This window comes from Nerophis lumbriciformis, linkage group LG03, assembly GCF_033978685.3.
Source record: "Nerophis lumbriciformis linkage group LG03, RoL_Nlum_v2.1, whole genome shotgun sequence".
In the NCBI taxonomy this organism is placed as follows: domain Eukaryota; kingdom Metazoa; phylum Chordata; class Actinopteri; order Syngnathiformes; family Syngnathidae; genus Nerophis; species Nerophis lumbriciformis.
In genome coordinates, this window is record NC_084550.2 from 15,800,001 (window position 1) to 15,821,558 (window position 21,558).

General features: G+C 41.3%; 1 protein-coding gene across 3 annotated transcripts in view; it reads right to left on the reverse strand.

Annotated features, from left to right (window-relative positions):
- The window catches only part of rapgef6 (Rap guanine nucleotide exchange factor (GEF) 6), a 309,254-nt gene that overhangs the window by 193,168 nt on the left and 94,528 nt on the right, over positions 1–21,558 (reverse strand). For all 3 annotated transcript variants that reach the window (XM_061934173.1, XM_061934172.1, XM_061934171.1), the window contains exon 5: positions 5,567–5,636. In XM_061934173.1, the coding sequence (XP_061790157.1) occupies positions 5,567–5,636 (70 nt within the window). The remainder of the gene's footprint in view (positions 1–5,566; positions 5,637–21,558) is intronic.

Here is a 21,558-nt window from a genome sequence, read left to right on the forward strand (position 1 = left end):
GTTCTATGCCATAGTTAATGCTAGTTGTTTCATGCCACAGTTTCGTGTTTGTTCTATGCCATAGTTAATGCTAGTTGTTTCATGCCACAGTTTCGTGTTTGTTTCATGCCACAGTTTTGTGAGGTTCATGTCTATAGTTTCATGTCCTAAGTTTTTGCCTTAGCTTCCGCGAGCGACAGGCACGCTTGCCTTCGGGTTGCTTTTTGTTTTGTACCTCGTTGATTGTTTCTTCAATTAAATCATGTTTCTACCTGCAAGTCCTGTCCGGAGTGGTCCGTTTGCCTTCCTGGGAGAACGACCCCGCAGTAAGCTAAAACCGCGTCGTGACAGGTTGTGTTTTACATACCGTACCGACTATAAGCCTCTACTTTTTTCCTACGCTTCGTCCCCCGTGGCTTATAAAACGGTGCGGCTAATTCATGTATTTTTTTCCCCGCTGACGATCATTATGCAAATAGTTTATAACAAACCCATGCAAAGACACTAAATACACTATATTGTCAAAAGTATTTGGCCACCCATCCAAATGATCACAATCATGTGTCCTAATCACTTGGCCCGGCCACAAGTGTATAAAACCAAGCACTTAGGCATGGAGACCGTTTCTACAAACATTTGTGAAAGAATGGGCCACTCTTTTAGGAGCTCAGTGATTTCCAGCGTGGAACTGTCATAGGATGCCACCTGTGCATTAAATACAGTCGTGAAATGTCCTCGCTCCTAAATATTCCAAAGTAACTGTCGGCTTTATTATAAGAAAATGGTAGAGTTTGGGAACAACAGCAACTCAGCCACGAAGTTTTAGGCCACGTAAACTGACAGAGAGGAGTCAGCGCTTAGTGCAAAGGTGTTGCCGACTTTCTGCACAGTCAGTTGCTCCGCAAAGAGCTTCATGGAATGGGTTTCCATGGCCGAGCAGCTGCATCTAAGCCATACATCACCAAGTCCAATGCAAAGCGTGGGATACAGTGGTGTAAAGCACGTCGCCACTGGACTCTAGAGCAGTGAAGACGCCTTCTCTGGAGTGATGAATCACACTTTTCCACCTGGCAATCTGATGGACGAGTCTGAGTTTGGAGGTTGCCAGGAGAACGGTACATTACGGACTGCATTGTGCCGAGTGTGAAATTTGGTGGAGGAGGAATTATGATGGGGGGTTGTTTTTCAGGAGTTGGGCTTGGCCCCTTAGATCCAGTGAAAGGAACTTTGAACGCTCCAGGATACCAAAACATTTTGGACAATTCCATGCTCCCAACCTTGTGGGAACAGTTTGTAGCGGGCCCCTTTCATATGTGAGTCAAGGCAGGTGGCCAAATACTTTTGGCAATATAGCATAGGTGGGTTATTGTTTGGACTACGGCGTCATTTTACCGCTTGGCTCGCCAATTAGCGCTGAGTGAATACCAAAGACTATAAGAATGGGACCCATTACCTCCCTGCTTGGCACTCAGCATCAAGGGTTGGAATTGGGGGTTAAATCACCAAAAATGATTGCCGGGCGCGGCCACCGCTGCTGCCTACTGCTCCCCTCACCTCCCAGGGGGTGATCAAGGGTGATGGGTCAAATGCAGAGAATAATTTCGCCACACCTAGTGTGTGTGTGACTATCATTGGTACTTTTAACTTTAACTGCATTAACAGCTGCGGCCTTAAGCAACTCTCTGATGCAGTTCTCCATGCACTTCACAAGATGGCAGTAGCTGCATTTGAAGTATTCCAAGTGGTCAGCATCCAGCAGTTTTATCCAGCTCTGCATGCACTTTAAAATGTTGCTACTCTGCTGTTGGTGTGAAAGTCATGTCTTGTACTATTTTTGTCGAATAAAGTTTTCCTTTTCCATTCATCATGCACTCCAGTCGTTTAATAAAAAGATCTATGATGCAGAAGCAAATGTTATCACCTAATGTTACCTGTTTTTTGCATATTTGAGATCTGCATAAGTCCCCAAAATGTGAAATCACAACATGGAGGCATGGTAGAGATATTAATAAAACAATATTGCCTTCCTGCATACTTCCTCCAAATGAGCAGTTTGGAATTTATGATAAAGAATTTACCCAAAGTGCCATTGTAGTCGATAAGCTCCTCCTTTTTATCCATCATCTTGCTGTGGGGCAGACTGGCTCGTACATGCACATGCATCCTCCACTGTTGCCATTTCTAATATAAAGTATCATACTATTCTAACTCATATCTGTCAGTAGACTTTATATGGAAGCGCTAAAACTACAACATGGCTGACCGTAATAAACGCTGTCAAAGTGGAGGCACGTAAATAACAAAATGGCGCATTCCGACGAGACGGTATTAACAGTATGATTGGTATGATCCAGTTTAAGGAACTGTTCATATATAGAGATGTCCGATAATATGGGCCTTCCGATATTATCGGACGATAAATGCTTTAAAATGTAATATCGGAAATGATCCGTATCGGTTTCAAAAAGTAAAATTAATGACTCCCTTCTGCCCTCTCACCTCCCCCGTCTCCCACACACAACACAGGAGTTGACGACTGCAGTATGAGAGGTTTACTGGCGACGCTTGATGACCTCATCAAACCGCTGCAAGCGGAGCATAACAACAACAAGAGTGTATTGTTGCCGGTGCTGTAGCCGTGGCTAACAAGCGAGCTCGCTCGGTGACTGACTAACGACACCTTGTCTATGGTTTGGGATTATTTTAAAGTGTCTCTGACGGATAAAAAACTGGCAATTTGCAATGACTGCAATAAGTTGGTTGTGCGAGGAGGAACCAAGACGTCTTCCTTTAATACGAGCAATTTGATCTCCCACCTCTTCAAGAATCATAAGGAGATACATGATGAATACAAGCGGAAGATGGATGGAAAGCAAACAGCGAAAAAAAAGTACAAAACCCATTTCCATATGAGTTGGGAAATTGTGTAAATATAAATATAAACGGAATACAATGATTTGCAAATCATTTTCAACTCATATTCAATTGAATATGCTACAAAGACAACATATTTGATGTTCGAACTGATAAACATTTTTTTTTTTTTGCAAATAATCATTAACTTTAGAAATTCGTGCCAGCAACACGTGACAAAGAAGTTGGGAAAGGTGGCAATAAATACTGATAAAGTTGAGGAATGCTCATCAAACACTTATTTGGAACATCCCACAGGTGTACAGGCAAATTGGGAACAGGTGGGTGCCATGATTGGGTATAAAAGTAGATTCCATGAAATGTTCAGTCATTCACAAACAAGGATGGGGCGAGGGTCACCACTTTGTCAACAAATGCGTGAGCAAATTGTTGAACAGTTTAAGAAAAACCTTTCTCAACCAGCTATTGCAAGGAATTTAGGGATTTCGCCATCTACGGTCCGTAATATCATCAAAGGGTTCAGAGAATATGGAGAAATCACTGCACGTAAGCAGCTAAGCCTGTGACCTTCGATCCCTCAGGCTGTACTGCATCAACAAGCGACATCAGTGTGTAAAGGATATCACCACATGGGCTCAGAAACCCACTGTCAGTAACTACAGTTGGTTGCTACATCTGTAAGTGCAAATTAAAACTCTCCTATGCAAGGCGAAAACCGTTTATCAACAACACCCAGAAACGCCGTCGGCTTCGCTGGGCCTGAGCTCATCTAAGATGGACTGATGCAAAGTGGAAAAGTGTTCTGTGGTCTGACGAGTCCACATTTCAAATTGTTTTTGGAAACTGTGGACGTCGTGTCCTCCGGACCAAAGAGGAAAAGAACCATCCGGATTGTTATAGGCGCAAAGTTGAAAAGTTGAAAAGCCAGCATCTGTGATTGTATTGGGGTGTATTAGTGCCCAAGACATGAGTAAATTACACATCTGTGAAGGCGCCATTAATGCTGAAAGGTACATACAGGTTTTGGAGCAACATATGTTGCCATCCGAGCAACGTTACCATGGACGCCCCTGCTTATTTCAGCAAGACAATGCCAAGCCACGTGTTACATCAACGTGGCTTCATAGTAAAAGAGTACGGGTACTAGACTGGCCTGCCTGTAGTCCAGACCTGTCTCCCATTGAAAATGTGTGGCGCATTATGAAGCCTAAAATACCACAACGGAGACCCCCGGACTGTTGAACAACTTAAACTGTACATCAAGCAAGAATGGGAAAGAATTCCACCTGAGAAGCTTAAAAAATGTGTCTCCTCAGTTCCCAAATGTTTACTGAGTGTTGTTGAAAGGAAAAGCCATGTAACACAGTGGTGAACATGCCCTTTCCCAACTACTTTGGCACGTGTTGCAGCCATGAAATTCTAAGTTAATTATTATTTGCAAAAAAAAAATAAAGTTTATGAGTTTGAACATCAAATATCTTGTCTTTGTAGTGCATTCAACTGAATATGGGTTGAAAAGGATTTGCAAATCATTGTATTCCGTTTATATTTACATCTAACACAATTCCCCAACTCATATGGAAACGGGGTTTGTAGTACCACACAGTTGTCGCTTAAAGACTCCGCCGAGAAAAAACAAAAATACAACAAAAACCACCCCAGGGCGAAAGCTCACGTTGTGGTCAGGGACAACGCATGCAGTATGGCAAAGACTATGGTGGAGTTTGGTGTGGCTAGTCTGCCCTGCATGGTGCACACCTTGCAGCTTGCAGTAAACGGAGGTGCCCTGTCTCAACGCAGCATTTCAGAAGCTCTGGCTGCGCATTTGTGTTACTCATACAAATACGTTAGAGCAGGGCAGATTGAGCCCAGTTTATAATTTGCTGTTATACAGTATGCCAGGCAGTCTTGCACTAAAGGAGGACTATGTTATTGTTTACTTTATGACTCTAGTATACTCTGGACTGAAGCTGTGTGCCTTCATTGTTTTTGTAGCTGTTGTTTTGAGGCATGTTTAAAAAAAAAAAAAGAATAATGCACTTTGTTAGACTTAGACTTAGACTTTGTGAAAGTCAAAGTATAGTATTTCCCATATTTTTAGTGGGTATCGGGATTATTTTAGGGAGAGCATACAGTATCTCAAATTCCAAGCTGCTGTTTTGAGGCATGTTAAAAAAAAATGCACTTTGTGATTTCAATAATAAATATGGCAGTGCCATGTTGGCACTTTTTTTCCATAATTTGAGTTGAAATTGTTCTCTTATTTTGGAAAACAAAAATTAAACCTTATTGCAGTGAAACTTGTGTAAGCAAATATTAACACTGCTGTATGTATACTTTTGACCCAGCAGATTTGGTCACATTTTCAGTAGACCCATAACAAATTCATAAAAGAACCAAACTTCATGAATGTTTTTTGTGACCAACAAGTATGTGCTCCAATCACTCTATCACAAAAAAATAAGAGTTGTAGAAATTACTGGAAACTCAAGACAGCCATGACATTATGTTCTCTACAAGTGTATGTCAACTTTTGATCGCGACTGTAGGTATTTAAGTACTTGTGTACATTTTTAGTTAATATTTATTGTGTAGACTGAACAAAGACAGCACAGTCTACCAAGTCAAATTCCTTGCGTGTTAAACATATTTGACCCAAAAAACTGATTCTAAAGTTTCCGAGAGGAAGAGTCAGAAAAGCGGCGTCTCTTACCACGATCATTTCTGACGGCTCCAACGTGATGCATTCACAGCCTCGCCGGCCCCCCAGCTGCTTGCCGAAACTGAGGAAGGAGACAAGACGAAGAAGTGTTACAAAATCAGCAGAGGATGAACTCCGGGGAGACATCATAAACAAGATGGAGACGTGTGATATTTCTGTGGGGAAGTTCGGTCATTGTGAGGTCAGGTGTCTATGATGTTGGATTGAAGTCGTCCTCCAAGAAAGGACACCAAGGACAGAGGAGGGTCTTCCCACAAACAATAGGAACCTTGCTTACTTACTACTAAAAGAGAAGTTGTCTAGTATGTTTACTATCTTATTAAATGCCAACATTTTTCTTTGGTTGCAATAAAGACACAAATGTTAATTGTATCATAAAATTTTCTGCTAAAGTAAAGCCAATAATTAAATGTTGTTGTGGTCCCCTTTATTTTGAAAAGTATCGAAATACATTTTGTATATGTGTATATGCATATATATGCATATGTATGGATATGTGCATGTGTGTGGATATTTACATATATATATATATATATATATATATATATATATATATATATATATATATATATATATATATATATATATATATATATATATATAGATACATATCTTCTTCTTTTTTTTTTTTTAAATATTTTTTTACTATTTATTTTATCAAATGATTGTGTATGCACCTAAGGGGATCTGCTCCAATTTCGTTGTTCTTTGAACCTGTTCACTGTAATAATGACAATAAAACTCTATTCTATTCTATTCTATTTTGGCACCGGTACTGTGGTGTTTTAAAAAAATAACTGTTTTTTTCTGTACATTCGTGTTAAAATATTGGGGTTGTTTTGTGCTGATGACAATGTAAAAATTTAGTTTTTTTTTTAAATATTGTAGCAATGTGGCTATCAAAGTTAAATATTTTTGTGATTTCTGATCCTTTGTGAGTGCACCAAAGAGATTTCTCTGTGTGTGCAGGTTTTTTTTTAAAACGTTTATTAGTAGATTGCACAGTGCAGTACATCCATCCATTTTCTACCGCTTATTCCATTCCGGGACGCTGGAGCCTATCTCAGCTACAATCGGGCGGAAGGCGGGGTACACCCTGGACAAGTCGCCACCTCATCGCAGGGCCAACACAGATAGACAGACAACATTCACACTCACATTCACACACTAGGGCCGATTTAGTGTTGCCAATCAACCTATCCCCAGGTGCATGTCTTTGGAGGTGGGAGGAAGCCGGAGTGACCGGAGGAAACCCACACAGTCACGGGGAGAACATGCAAACTCCACACAGAAAGATCCCGAGGCCGGGATTGAACTCACGACTACTGAGGACCTTCGTATTGTGAGGCAGACGCACTAACCCCTCTTCCACCGTGCTGCCCCAGTGCAGTACATATTCCGTACAATTGACCACTAAATGGTAACACCCGAATGCGTTTTTCAACTTGTTTAAGTCGGGGTCCACTTATCATTGTATCATTGATTCATGATACAGATATATAATATCATCAGAGTATATACACAGAACTATTTACATTATTTACAATCCGGGGTGTGGGATGTGGAGGGGCGTGGGGGGTAGGTTTAGTTGATATCAACACTTCAGTCATCAACAGTTGCATCATCAGAGAAATGGACATTGGAACAGTGTAGGACTGACTTGGTAGGATATGTACAGCAAATAGTGGACATAGCGAGAGAGACCAGAAAGCATAAGAACAAGTATGTACATTTGATTATTTACATTTGATTATTTACAATCCGGGGAGGTAGGATGTGGAACGGAGGGTGTTAGTTTAGGGTTGAAGTTGCCTGGAGGTGTTCTTTTAGTGCGGTTTTCAAGGAAGATAGAGATGCCCATATTGATGTGGCATAGAAGGAGAATGAGTTAAGACCTTTGTTAGATCGGAATCTGGGTTTAACGTGGTTAGTGGAGCTCCCCCTGGTGTTGTGGTTATGGCGGTCATTTACGTTAAGGAATTTGTTTGATATGTACTTCGGTATCAGGGAGGTGTAGCGGATTTTATAGACTAGGCTCAGTGCAAGTTGTTTTACTTTGTCCTCCACCCTGAGCCAGCCCACTTTTTGAGAAGTGGGTAGGAGTGAGGTGTGATCTGGGGTGGAGGTCTAGAAGTAATCCGACCAGCTTGTTCTGGAATGTTTGGAGTCTAGATTTGAGGGTTTTGGAGGTGCTAGGGTACCAGGAGGTGCATGCGTAATCGAAAAAGGGTTGACTGAGAGTTCCCGCTAGAATCTTCAAGGTGCTTTTGTTGACCAGAGAGGAGATTCTGTAGAGAAATCTTGTTCGTTGGTTGACCTTTTTGATTACCTTGGTTGCCATTTTATCACAGGAAAGATTAGCCTCTAGAATGGAACCTAGGTAGGTGACCTCATCTTTCCTGGTGATAACAATGTCACCCACTTTTATAGTGAAGTCACTGACTTTCTTAAGGTTGATGTGGGACCCAAATAGGATGGATTCTGTTTTTCCCAAGTGTATGGATAGCTTGTTGTCAGCGAGCCAGGTGCAAATTCTACAGAGTTCAGCACTGAGGATTTTCTCCACCTGTGACTTGTCCTTGTCTGATACCAGCAGGGCCGAGTCATCCGCAAACAAAAACAATTCACAGTCGCATGCTGATGACATGTCGTTTATGTATATTAGGAACAGTAAAGGCCCCAATATACTGCCTTGGGGGACTCCACAGCTTACTGAGAGGGGGGGAGATGGACACGGTGCCGTTCACCTCTACCACCTGTTTCCTCCCCTCCAAGAAAGATTGCATCCAGCTCGATGAGGTTTTATCAAATCCGATTGCTCTGAGCTTATCCAACAGTATAGCGTGGTTAACGGTATCAAAGGCCTTCTGAAGGTCCAGCATGACCATGCCGCAGTATTTGCCCGCGTCCACCTCATGTTTGATGTGGTCGGTCAGATAGAGAAGGCATGTGTCAGTGGAGTGGTTAGTTCTGAAGCCGGATTGGAATTTGTACATGAGTTTATTAGTGGCAAGGTAAACAATTTTTTCCATTACTTTCGAAATGGAACTGAGGCGACAATCCAGCTTCTTGTTGTTTAGTCTTGGTAACAAAGAGACAGTTGTTATGTATGTATACTGAAAATACTGAGAAAAGCAGGTATTTGTTGCTATTGACCTGGTATCCAAGTATGGATAATTTTGACAACCCTCAGCACAGGTAAGACAGGTGTACGTACAGGTGCATGTTTTGACACATTTTCACACTTTTGAGTGCATCACTTCAGGAGGGGAAGACTTGACCCACTATCAATCAATCAATCAATCAATGTTTGTTTATATAGCCTTAAATCACAAGTAGGGATGTCCGATAATGGCTTTTTGCCGATATCCGATATTCCGATATTGTCCAACTCTTTAAAGGCCTACTGAAACCCACTACTACCGACCACGCAGTCTGATAGTTTATATATCAATGATGAAATCTTAACATTGCAACACATGCCAATTAGTTTACTAAAGTGCAATTTTAAATTTCGCGCGACATATCCTGCTGAAAACGTCTCAGTATGATGACGTCAGCGCGTGACGTCGCGGATTGTAGCGGCCATTTTGAGACAGCATGGTGGCCAGCTATTAAGTCGTCTGTTTCTTCGCAAAATTCCACAGTATTCTGGACATCTGTGTTGGTAAATCTTTTGCAATTTGTTCAATGAACAATGGAGACAGCAAAGAAGAAAGCTGTAGGTGGGAAGCGGTGTATTGCGGCCGACTTCAGCAACACAAACACGGCCGATGTTTCATTGTTTACATTCCCGGAAGATGACAGCCAAGCTTTACCATTGGCCTGTGGAGAACTGGGACAACAGAGACTCTTACCAGGACTTTGAGTTGGATACGCAGACACGGTACCGTGAGTACGCATGCAGCTGCGGCTTCCAAACATTTGATCACTTGCCCGTACGGGCGTGTCGCTATGTGCATGTTACGTACGTAACTTTAGGGACTTTGGGGAAATATATGTGCTGTATGAACTTTGGGGAGGTGAACGGTACTTTGTGCAGGTGTTTGAGTTGTATTGGCGGGTTATATGAACGGGAGAGGGGAGGTGTTTGTTATGCGGTATTAATTTGTGGCATATTAAATATAAGCCTGGTTGTGTTGTGGCTAATAGAGTATATATATGTCTAGTGTTTATTTACTGTTTTAGTCATTCCCAGCTGAATATCAGGTCCCACCCGCCTCTCACAGCATCTTCCCTTTCTGAATCACTCCCACTGCCCTCTAGTCCTTCACTCTCACTTTCCTCATCCACAAATCTTTCATCCTCGCTCAAATTAATGGGGAAATCGTCGCTTTCTCGGTCCGAATCGCTCTCGCTGCTGGTGGCCATGATTGTAAACAATGTGCAGATGTGAGGAGCTCCACAACCTGTGACGTCACGCTACTCGTCTGCTACTTCCGGTACAGGCAAGGCTTTTTTATCAGCGACCAAAAGTTGCGAACTTTATCGTCTATGTTCTCTACTAAATCCTTTCAGCAAAAATATGGCAATATCGCAAAATGATCAAGTATGACACATAGAATGGACCTGCTATCCCCGTTTGAATAAGAAAATCGCATTTCAGTAGGCCTTTAATTACTGATACCGATATCAACCGATACCGATATCAACCGATATATAAAGTCGTGGAATTAACACATTATTATGCCTAATTTGGACAACCAGGTATGGTGAAGATAAGGTACTTTTGTTTTTTAATTAATAAAATAAAACAAGATAAATAAATTAAAAACCTTTTTCTTGAATAAAAAAGAAAGTAAAACAATATAAAAACAGTTACATAGAAACTAGTAATGAATGAAAATGAGTAAAATTAACTGTTAAAGGTTAGTACTATTAGTAGACCAGCAGCACACACAATCATGTGTGCTTACGGACTGTATCCCTTGCAGACTGTATTGATATATAATGTAGGAACCAGAATATTAATAACAGAAAGAAACAACTCTTTTGTGTGAATGAGTGTAAATGGGGGAGAGAGGTTTTTTGGGTTGGTGCACTAATTGTAAGTGTATATTGTGTTTTTTATGTTGATTTAATAAAAATAAAAAAATAAAAAATAAATTACAAATAAAAAAACGATACCGATAAAAAAAAAAAACGATACCGATAATTTCCGATATTACATTTTAACGCATTTATCGGCCGATAATATCGGCAGGCCGATATTATAGGACATCTCTAATCACAAGTGTCTAAAAGGGCTGCACAAGCCACAACGACATCCTCGGTTCAGAGCCCACATAAGGGCAAGGAAAAACTCACAACCCAGTGGGATGTCACTCGATGTCCCAATGGACGTCGAGTGGGTCTAGCATAAAATTGTGAAAGTCCAGTCCATAGTGGATCTAACAAAATAGTGAGAGTCCAGTCCATATTGGGGGGCCAGCAGGAGACCATCCCGAGCGGAGACGGGTCAGCAGCACAGAGATGTCCCCAACCGACACTAGGACCAGTTTATTACACGTTACACAAGCACGACATGTTTAATCACACACAAAAACGCACACACAATGCTCGCCTTTGTCTGATAAGAGGGGGGCGTGGCGAGGGTGTGGGCGGCAGTGCGTAAGGCGGCAGCAGCTGACGGCAGAGGGCGAGACCATGCGGGTCCTTTACCACAAGACCTTCCCTCTGCTTAATGTCCCGGGTCACGCAGCGTACACGTCAAGGGACACACAGTACATGTGTACATACACGCAAACTTTACACAAGAGCCTATTGCAGAAATATTCTTCATGGGATCACACTTTTTGAACAGCTCGCCCCAAAGAACTAGACGAGAACCAGAAGTTTGTCCTGTATTAGCATTGCAATTATCCAAATACTACTGCCATTCCTTTCTGCTACTTTTGTGCTGTAAACATTTTCGTTTTTTTTTAAGTTATCCTAAAATACATTCTCTATGTAGTGACATCATCCAGCCCCTGACCTACCTTGTCAAAATCTCCCCAAACTTTGTTTGTGCTGAAAATTGTTTTAACTATTATACAAAGCCCGTTTCCATATGAGTTGGGAAATTGTGTTAGATGTAAATATAAACGGAATACAATGATTTGCAAATTATTTTCAACCCATATTCAGTTGAATATGCTACAAAGACAACATATTTGATGTTTTCAAACTGATAAACATTTTTTTTTTTTGCAAATAATCATTAACTTTAGAATTTGATGCCAGCAACACGTGACAAAGAAGTTGGGAAAGGTGGCAATAAATACTGATAAAGTTGAGGAATGCTCATCAAACACTTCTTTGGAACATCCCACAGGTGAACATGCAAATTGGGAACAGGTGGGTGCCATGATTGGGTATAAAAGTAGATCCCATGAAATGCTCTGTCATTCACAAACAAGGATGGGGCGAGGGTCACCACTTTGTCAACAAATGCGTGGGCAAAGTGTCAAACAGTTTAAGAACAACATTTGTCAACCAGCTATTGCAAGGAACTTAGGGATTTCACCATCTACGGTCCGTAATATCAGCAAAAGGTTCAGAGAATCTGGAGAAATCACTGCACGTAAGCAGCTAAGTCCGTGACCTTCGATCCCTCAGGCTGTACTGCATCAACAAGCGACATCAGTGTGTAAAGGATATCACCACATGAGGTCAGGCACACTTCAGAAAACCACTGTTAGTAACAACAGTTTGTCGCTACATCTGTAAGTGCAAGTTAAGATTTTACTATGCAAAGCGAAACCCATTTATCAACTACACCCAGAAACGCCGCCGGCTTCACCGGGCCCAAACTCATCTAAAATAGACTGATGCAATGTGGAAAAGTGTTCTGTGATCTGACGAGTCCACATTTCAAATTGTTTTTGGAAACTGTGGACGATGTGTCCCCCGGAACAAAGAGGAAAAGAACCATCCGGATTGTTATAGGCGCAAAGTTCAAAAGCCAGCATCTGTGATGGTATGGGGGTGTATTAGTGCCCAAGACATGGGTAACTTACACATCTGTGAAGGCACCATTAATACTGAAAGGTACATACAGGTTTTGAAGCAGCATATGTTGCCATCCAAGCAACGTTATCATGGACGCCCCTGCTTATTTCAGCCAAGCCATGTGTTACAACAGCGTGGCTTCGTAGTAAAAGAGTGCGGGTACTAGACTGGCTTGCCTGTCGTCCAGACCTGTCTCTAATTGAAAATGTTGATGATGATGCATTATGAAGCCTAAAATACGAGAACGGAGACCCCGGACTGTTGAACAATTTAAGCTGTACATCAAGCAAAAATGGTAAAGAATTCAATTTGAAAAGCTTCAAAAATTGGTCTTCTCAGTTCCCAAACGTTTACTGAGTGTTGTTAAAAGGAAAGGCCACAGTGGTAAAAATGCCCCTGTGCCAACTTTTTTGCAATGTGTTGCTGCCATTAAATGTTTGGTTAATGATTAATTGCAAAAAAAAATAAAAATACGTTTCTCAGTTCAAACATTAAATATCTTGTCTTTGCAGTCTATTCAATTGAATATAAGTTGAAAAGGAATTTGCAAATCATTGTATTCTGTTTTTATTTACCATTTACACAACGTGCAAACTCCACTGGTTTTGGGATTTGTAAGTTAAAAACATAACAACTATAATAGTTACACAAAACATTTTGCAGCACAAACGAATGGGACATGCTTGGGGAGATTTTGACAAAGAGGGGTTAGGTTGTTTATGAAAATAACACGTTAATAACAAAAAAACTAGAAAACGATAATGACACAAAAACTTCGATAGACAAAAATAATCACAGTACAAACGTAGCACAAAGGAATGGCAGTGTTATTTTAATATTTGCAATGCTAAGGGGGACAACGTCACACAGGTCAATGAATCCCACCTGACATCTTCCAATGCGGGGGTCTGCAATCTGCTGCTCTAGCTTTAGCGCCGCCTTAGTGGCTCCCTGGAGCTTTTCAAAAATGTATGAAAATAAAAAAAGATGGGGGAAAAAACATATTTTTGTTTTAATAGGGTTTCTGTAGGAGGACAAACATGACACAAACCTCCGTAATTGTTAAAAATCCCACTATTTATATTATACACGCTTTTCTGATGAGAGTATTTGGTGAGTATCGTTTTGTCCGACTCATTTTGGCAGTCCTTGAACTCACCGGAGTTTGTTTACATGTACAACTTCCTCCAACGATGCCAGAGACGGATTTTTTTTATGCCACTCCTTCTTTGTCTCATTTTGTCCACCAAACTTTTTATGCTGTGCGTGAATGCACAAAGGCGAGCTTTAGTAATGTTATTGACTTGTGTGGAGTGCTTTTTCGGCATATTTGCTCAGTGCATGACTGCAAGCTAATCGATGCTAACATGCTATTTAGGCTAGCTTTATGTGCATAATTGCATCATTATGCCTCACTTGTCGGTAAATTTGAGCTCATATAATTTCCTATGTCCTCTCTGTATTTCATTTATATCTGCATGGCTCATGACACATTATCTGTATGCAATATTGCCTGCATTTCTCATAGTTGTTTGTGTGCCATGTTGTTCCAGACCACAGCAAACGTTACCCAGCTTGCATAAAGTGTTATAAATCCATTCGAAGAAAACAGCCCGCCATTTTCTTTAACTTGAACACACACATCTATACCTTTGGCCATTCTAAGCCAGTCATTTCCAGGAGTTATCTCACCCTCTGAGAAGCCTCTGATTTACTAATATTTTCCTATGTTGTAAAAATGGGTAGAAGAAATATTACAGTTCAACATTTCTGTCAACTACGATTTGTGTCAGCCTGCGACACACAGTCATTTTGATAGTAGGCTAATATAAACACTTACATCATGTGTTGTCTTCATTATAGCACTTATATAAGACTTTTAAAGTCATTTTGATAGTAGGCTAATATAGCTAATATAGACACTTACATCATGTGTTGTCTTCATTATAGCACTTATATAAGACTTTTAAAGTAATTTTGATAGTAGGCTAATATAGCTAATATAGACACTGACATCATGTGTTGTCATCATTATAACACTTATATAATACTTTTAAAGTCATTTTGATAGTAGGCTAATATAGCTAATATAGACACTTACATCATGTGTTGTCTTCATTATAGCACTTGTATAAGACTTTTAAAGTAATTTTGATAGTAGGCTAATATAGCTAATATAGACACTGACATCATGTGTTGTCTTCATTATAACACTTATATAAGACTTTTAAAGTCATTTTGATAGTAGGCTAATATAGCTAATATAGACACTTACATCATGTGTTGTCTTCATTATAGCACTTATATAAGCCTTTTAAAGTCATTTTGATAGTAGGCTAATATAACTAATATAGACACTTACATCATGTGTTGTCTTCATTATAGCACTTATATAAGACTTTTAAAGTCATTTTGATAGTAGGCTAATATAGCTAATATAGACACTTACATCATGTGTTGTCTTCATTATAACCCTTCTATAAGACTTTCAAAGTCATTTTGATAGTAGGCTAATATAGACACTTCCATCATGTGTTGTCTTCATTATAACACTTATATAAGACTTTTAAAGTAATTTTGATAGTAGGCTAATATAGCTAATATGGATACTTGCATCATGTGTTGTCTTCATTATAACACTTATATAAGACTTTTAAAGTAATTTGATAGTAGGCTAATATAGCTAATATAGACACTGACATCATGTGTTGTCTTCATTATAACACTTGTATAAGACTTTTAAAGTCATTTTGATAGTAGGCTAATATAGCTAATATAGACACTTACATCATGTGTTGTCTTCATTATAGCACTTATATAAGACTTTTAAAGTCATTTTGATAGTAGGCTAATATAACTAATGCGGCTCCAGACAGATTTTTTGGTTTTTTTTGGTCCAATATGATTCTCTCAACATTTTGGGTTGCCTACCCCTGTTCCAGAGGATGAGAGCACCCTCTACTGGTGGGGACTGTGATGGAGGGCTCTATAGACATACAGTAGGAACATGATGAGAATAAGCTATTAATAAATTAAAAAAATGTGTGAAAAATAGTACAGATCACACGTACATGCACCTCGCTAGAGTGACGACTCAGCATTGTTAGAACAACTTGTGGGGGGTGTCGGCAGGAAAGCAAAGCGTCTGGTTTGAATTATGGACGTGTGCTGAGCAGGGGGCGGGGGGGTTGGGGGGGGCAGCTTTTACTCTCACAGCGTCTGTCTGATTACCGGCGAACACTTTTACTCGAGCTGCTGTCGCTTGGAATAGTTTTAACTTGTCCTCCAAGCAGACGACAACTTAAAAAACTCACGGCAAAAGTCAATGATAGAAAACTAACCCGCATGCAGACCTCCGCCGAGGCTCAACAATTCTGGTTTGGGCTGGCACAAAACTGTACAATTCATGGATGCTGCGTCTGAATTTAGTCTTGGAGGGGGAAATAAATATAAATACTTAAAATGAAAAAATGAAACATCCATCCATCCACCTTCTTCCGCTTATCCGAGGTCGGGTCGCGGGGGCAGCAGCCTAAGCAGGGAAGCCCAGACTTCCCTCTCCCCAGCCACTTGGTCCAGCTCCTCCCGGGGGATCCCGAGGCGTTCCCAGGCCAGCCGGGAGACATAGTCTTCCCAACGTGTCCTGGGTCTTCCCCGCGGCCTCCTACCGGTCGGACGTGCCCGAAACACCTCCCTAGGGAGGCGTTCGGGTGGCATCCTGAGCAGATGCCCGAACCACCTCATCTGGCTCCTCTCGATGTGGAGGAGCAGCGGCTTTAGTTTGAGCTCCCCCCGGATGACAGAGCCTCTCACCCTATCTCTAAGGGAGAGCCCCGCCACCCGGCGGAGGAAACTCATTTCGGCCGCTTGTACCCGTGATCTTGTCCTTTCGGTCATGACCCAAACCTCATGACCATAGGTGAAGATGGGAACGTAGATCGACCGTTAAATTGAGAGCTTTGCCTTCCGGCTCAGCTCCTTCTTCACCACAACGGATGGATACAGCGTCCGCATTACTGAAGACCCCGCACCGATCCGCCTGTCGATCTCACGATCCACTCTTCCCTCACTCGTGAACAAGACTCCGAGGTACATGAACTCCTCCACTTGTGGCAGGGTCTCCTCCCCACCCTTTTCCGGGCGAGAACCATAGACTCGGACTTGGAGGTGCTGATTCCCATCCCAGTCGCTTCACACTCGGCTGCGAACCGATCCAGTGAGAGCTGAAGATCCTGGCCAGATGAAGCCATCAGGACCACATCATCTGCAAAAAGCAGAGACCTAATCCTGCAGCCACCAAAACAAGAATCGGTGACAAAGGGCAGCCTTGGCGGAGTCCAACCCTCACCGGAAACGGGTCCGACTTACTACCGGCAATGCGGACCAAGCTCTGGCACTGATCACACAGGGAGCGGACTGCCACAATCAGACAGTCCGATACCCCATACTCTCTGAGCACTCCCCACAGGACTTCCCGAGGGACACGGTCGAATGCCTTCTCCAAGTCCACAAAGCACATGTAGACTGGTTGGGCAAACTCCCATGCAGCCTCAAGGACCCTGCCGAGAGTATAGAGCTGGTCCACAGTTCCACGACCAGGACGAAAACCACACTGTTCCTCCTAAATCCGAGGTTCGACTATCCGGCGTAGCCTCCTCTCCAGTACACCAGCAATTTTTAAATAGGCACGACCCAGGCCTGAACTATATTACTGACAATTCCGGACAATAAGTCTCTACTTTTTCCCTACGCTTTGATCCCAGTGGCTTATAAAACTCTGTAGCCAATTTAGGTTTTTTTCTTCACTGACGGCCATAATGCAAATACCGTATTTTCTGGACCATAAGCGCACTGGGTTATAAAGCGCACTGCCGATGAGCGGGTTTATTCAGGTCTTTGTTCATACAAAAGGCGCACCGGACTATAGGGCGCATTAAAGGGGTCATATTGTGATTTTTTTTCTACATTCAAAACTAGAGATGTCCGATAATATCGGACTGCCGATATTATCGGCCGATAAATGCTTTAAAATGCAATATCGGAAATTATCGGTATCGGTTTCAAAAAGTAAAATTCATTACTTTTTAAAACGCCGCTGTACGGAGTGGTACACGGACGTAGGGAGAAGTACAGAGCAGTTGCGTCTCCCAGTCATACTTGCCAACCCTCCCGATTTTCCCGGGAGACTCCCGAATTTTAGTGCCCCTCCCGAAAATCTCCCGGGGCAACCATTCTCCCGATTTCCACACAGACAACATTATTGAGGCCTGCCTTAAAGGCACTGCCTTTGCGTGCCGACCCAATCGCATAATATCTACGGCTTTTCACACACACAAGTGAATGCCACCCACACTTGGTCAACAGCCATACAGGTCACACTGAGGGTGGCCGTATAAACAACTTTAACACTGTTACAAATATGCGCCACACTGTGAACCTACACCAAACAAGAATGACAAACACATTTCGGGAGAACATCCGCACCGTAACACAACAGAACAAATACCCAGAACCCCTTGCAGCACTAACTCTTCCGGGACGCTACAATATACACCCCCCGCTACCACCAAACCCCTCCCACCTCAACCTCCTCATGAATTTGGAAGCATGTCCCAAATTCCAAGCTGCTGTTTTGAGGCATGTTAAAAAAAATAATGCACTTTGTGACTTCAATAATAAATATGGCATTGCCATGTTGGCATTTGTTTCCATAACTTGAGTTGATTTATTTTGGAAAACCTTGTTACATTGTTTAATGCATCCAGCGGGGCATCACAACCAAATTAGGCATAATAATGTGTTAATTCCACGACTGTATATATCGGTATCGGTTGATATCGGAATCGGTAATTAAGAGTTAGACAATATCGGAATATCGGCAAAAAAGCTATTATTGGACATCTCTATTCAAAACACTTCCTTGTGGTCTACATAACATGTAATGGTGGTTCTTTGGTCAACATGTTGCATAGATTATGTTTTACATCTTTGTTGTAGCGGTGTAGCGTGCAAGGACGGGGGTGGAAGAAGTGTCAAAAGATAGAGCTAATGGTTTTAATGACATTCAGACTTTACTTCAATCAATAACGGAGCAGCATCTCCTCATCCGTGGCTCACTAGTGCAACAACAACGCTGGAAATGTGTCCCGTGAAAAACCGTCCTACCGGAACTCTCTAATAACTAATGTTGTAATAATGTAAACTCACTACACCAGTAGTTTTTAGCGCTTCCACCGGCTCAAGAACTTGGCGGGCAAACAGGCACATTCGTAGAAGACTGCTTCTAAGTAATGATAGGTCACTTTTCAAAATGTGCTAGATTGATGCTAGTTTACATTGGATATGCCATAATACTGCACATGCTACTGATTAGCATTAGCGATTGTACATGGCGATTTCAAAACCTCCAAAATTTCTTAATGAAAACTACTGTCACACTTGTCTTGTTTGCGTTTTCTTATTTTCTGGTTTACATTTGCTATGACTTGTCTTTGCAGCACATTTACTTTGTTTGTTCGTGCACCTGTTCATGTTTAGTAATCAAGTCTGTTGAGGTTCAGCTGTTGCTTCTGGAACGTTTCTTTTTCGTATGCTTAACTGTTGCTGACTGCTAGCATTCCGTTAAGTTGACTTTGTAACCTGTTAGTTTTTTTGCAATGCATAGATTTCCCTATGCTTCCGGTGCACGCCCAGCTGCACTCGTCTTTTGTTTTTTCATTGATTAAATACCTCCTATACCTGCACGCTGTCTCCCGCATCTTGGGATAACGACATCCACCGATATCACGCGGCCCAAGCGGCACACGTTACAATCAAACAGCCGGTGTGTAATGAGTACAACACTTAGAGTGTAAACACTTTGTAGGACTCAACAGAAGTCTAGGCCAGCACACTGAACTTAATGGCAACTACGGCAACACAATTAGGACAGACTGAAATGAATGCATACTCGCAAATGATACTCAGAAGTGTAAGAAAACAATATATAACAACTTTACAGCACAATTATCATCAGTTCACTGTTACAAGTTACATTAAAATAATGTAACAGATAATATAACTTCCAGGAAGAAAGTCCTTCCTTGGGTCTCATGAAGAACGTCAGAAAGATCTTTAGAAGTTTCCCAAAGACAATGAGGATTCCGACATACAGAATAAAAACTGAGGGGTTTCTAAATAAACAAAAACAGTTATTGTGCAGAACTAACAACAAAAGGTTTTGCAATTGTATACAAACTCCCTCAGTGTTGGGTTGCATTCAAGGACAGTAGTAAAAAACACCATCGCCCTCTATACATTTTTGCAACAATTACATCAACTGCAGTAAAACACTGTAATAAAAGAGTTACAAGTGAATTAGGAGACGGATGCGTGTCAGCTTTGGTATTTGAAAAATGCCCCCACACGATGAGGTCGGAGGTCAGGGGTCATCTGTCAATGAGGAAGACGGTCTTCAACAAATGGAACTACTTAAAGGGGAACTGCACTCTTTTGTAACGGTGTCTATCATTCACAATCTTAATGCAAGACAAAAACACATGTTTTTTCTTTTATATGCATTTTAAATCGTAAATAAAAGCTAGCAAAAGTCAGCTAACAACGGAGTTAATAGGATTCGCTCCATTCTGCCAATGAATGGCTTTAAAAAACATCCAAACACCTCCATCAATGTTCTATATACAGTCGTAGTCAAAAGTTTACATACACTTGTAAAGAACATAATGTCATGGCTGTCTTGAGTTTCCAATCATTTCTACAACTCTTATTTTTGTGTGATAGAGTGATTGGAGCACATACTTGTTGGTCACAAAAAAAATTCATGAAGTTTGGTTCTTTTATGAATTTATTATGAAAATGTGAGCAAATGTGCTGGGTCAAAAGTATACATACAGCAATGTTAATATTTGCTTACATGTCCCTTGGCAAGTTTCACTGCAATAAGGCACTTTTGGTAGCCATCCACAAGCTTCTGCTTGAATTTTTGACCACTCCTCTTGACAAAATTGGTGCAGTTCAGCTAAATGTGTTGGTTTTCTGACATGGACTTGTTTCTTCAGCATTGTCCACACGTTTAAGTCAGGACTTTGGGCAGGCCATTCTAAAACCTTCATTCTGATTTAGCTACTTTTGACGTGTGTTTGGGGTCATTGTCCTGTTGGAACACTCAACTGCGCCCAAGACCCAACCTATGGGCTGATGATTTTAGGTTGTCCTGAAGAATTTGGAGGTAATCCTCCTTTTTCATTGTCCCATTTACTCTCTGTAAAGCACCAGTTCCATTGGCAGCAAAACAGGCCCAGAGCATAATACTACCACCACCATGCTTGATGGTAGGAATTGGTGTTCCTGGGATTAAAGGCATCACGTTTTGTCCTCCAAACATATTGCTGGGTATTGTGGCCAAACAGCTCAATTTTTGTTTCATCTGACATCACATGGACAAAGATAAGACCTTCTGGAGGAAAGTTATGTGGTTATGTTTTTTTTTGTCCTGTCCAGCTTCTCAGGCAACTCATATAGTTGATGTAGATGCCCATGTCGGCTGTTCAGAGTTACTTTACAAAAGAGAAGTGTAGGATACTTCTCTTGTTACCTTATTTGTATTTGACTTTATTAAATGTATTTATATTATCATTTGGTGCAGCCGGGCCGGAGCAGGACGGGATAGAAAGAGAAAAAAAGGAAGACAGAGGGGGAAATTGTGGGGACAAGAGGGGGATTAGACAGAGAGACAAAAACAACAATGGCAAACACAACAATAACAACAACAACAACAATAGAGCAACATCAGCAAATACGACATGTACAAATATGATGGTAAAAGTGATAGCAAATAAGCAGTTAGCGAAAATAAAAAATAATACAGAAATGACACTGAGCTTTATTACACTACAAATGGATCAATACAAATACCAATAGAAATAGCGCTATTGATAATGAACAATACCAATGATTTACCTCTACTATCAACAATACAGTTGTTCAAATGCAAC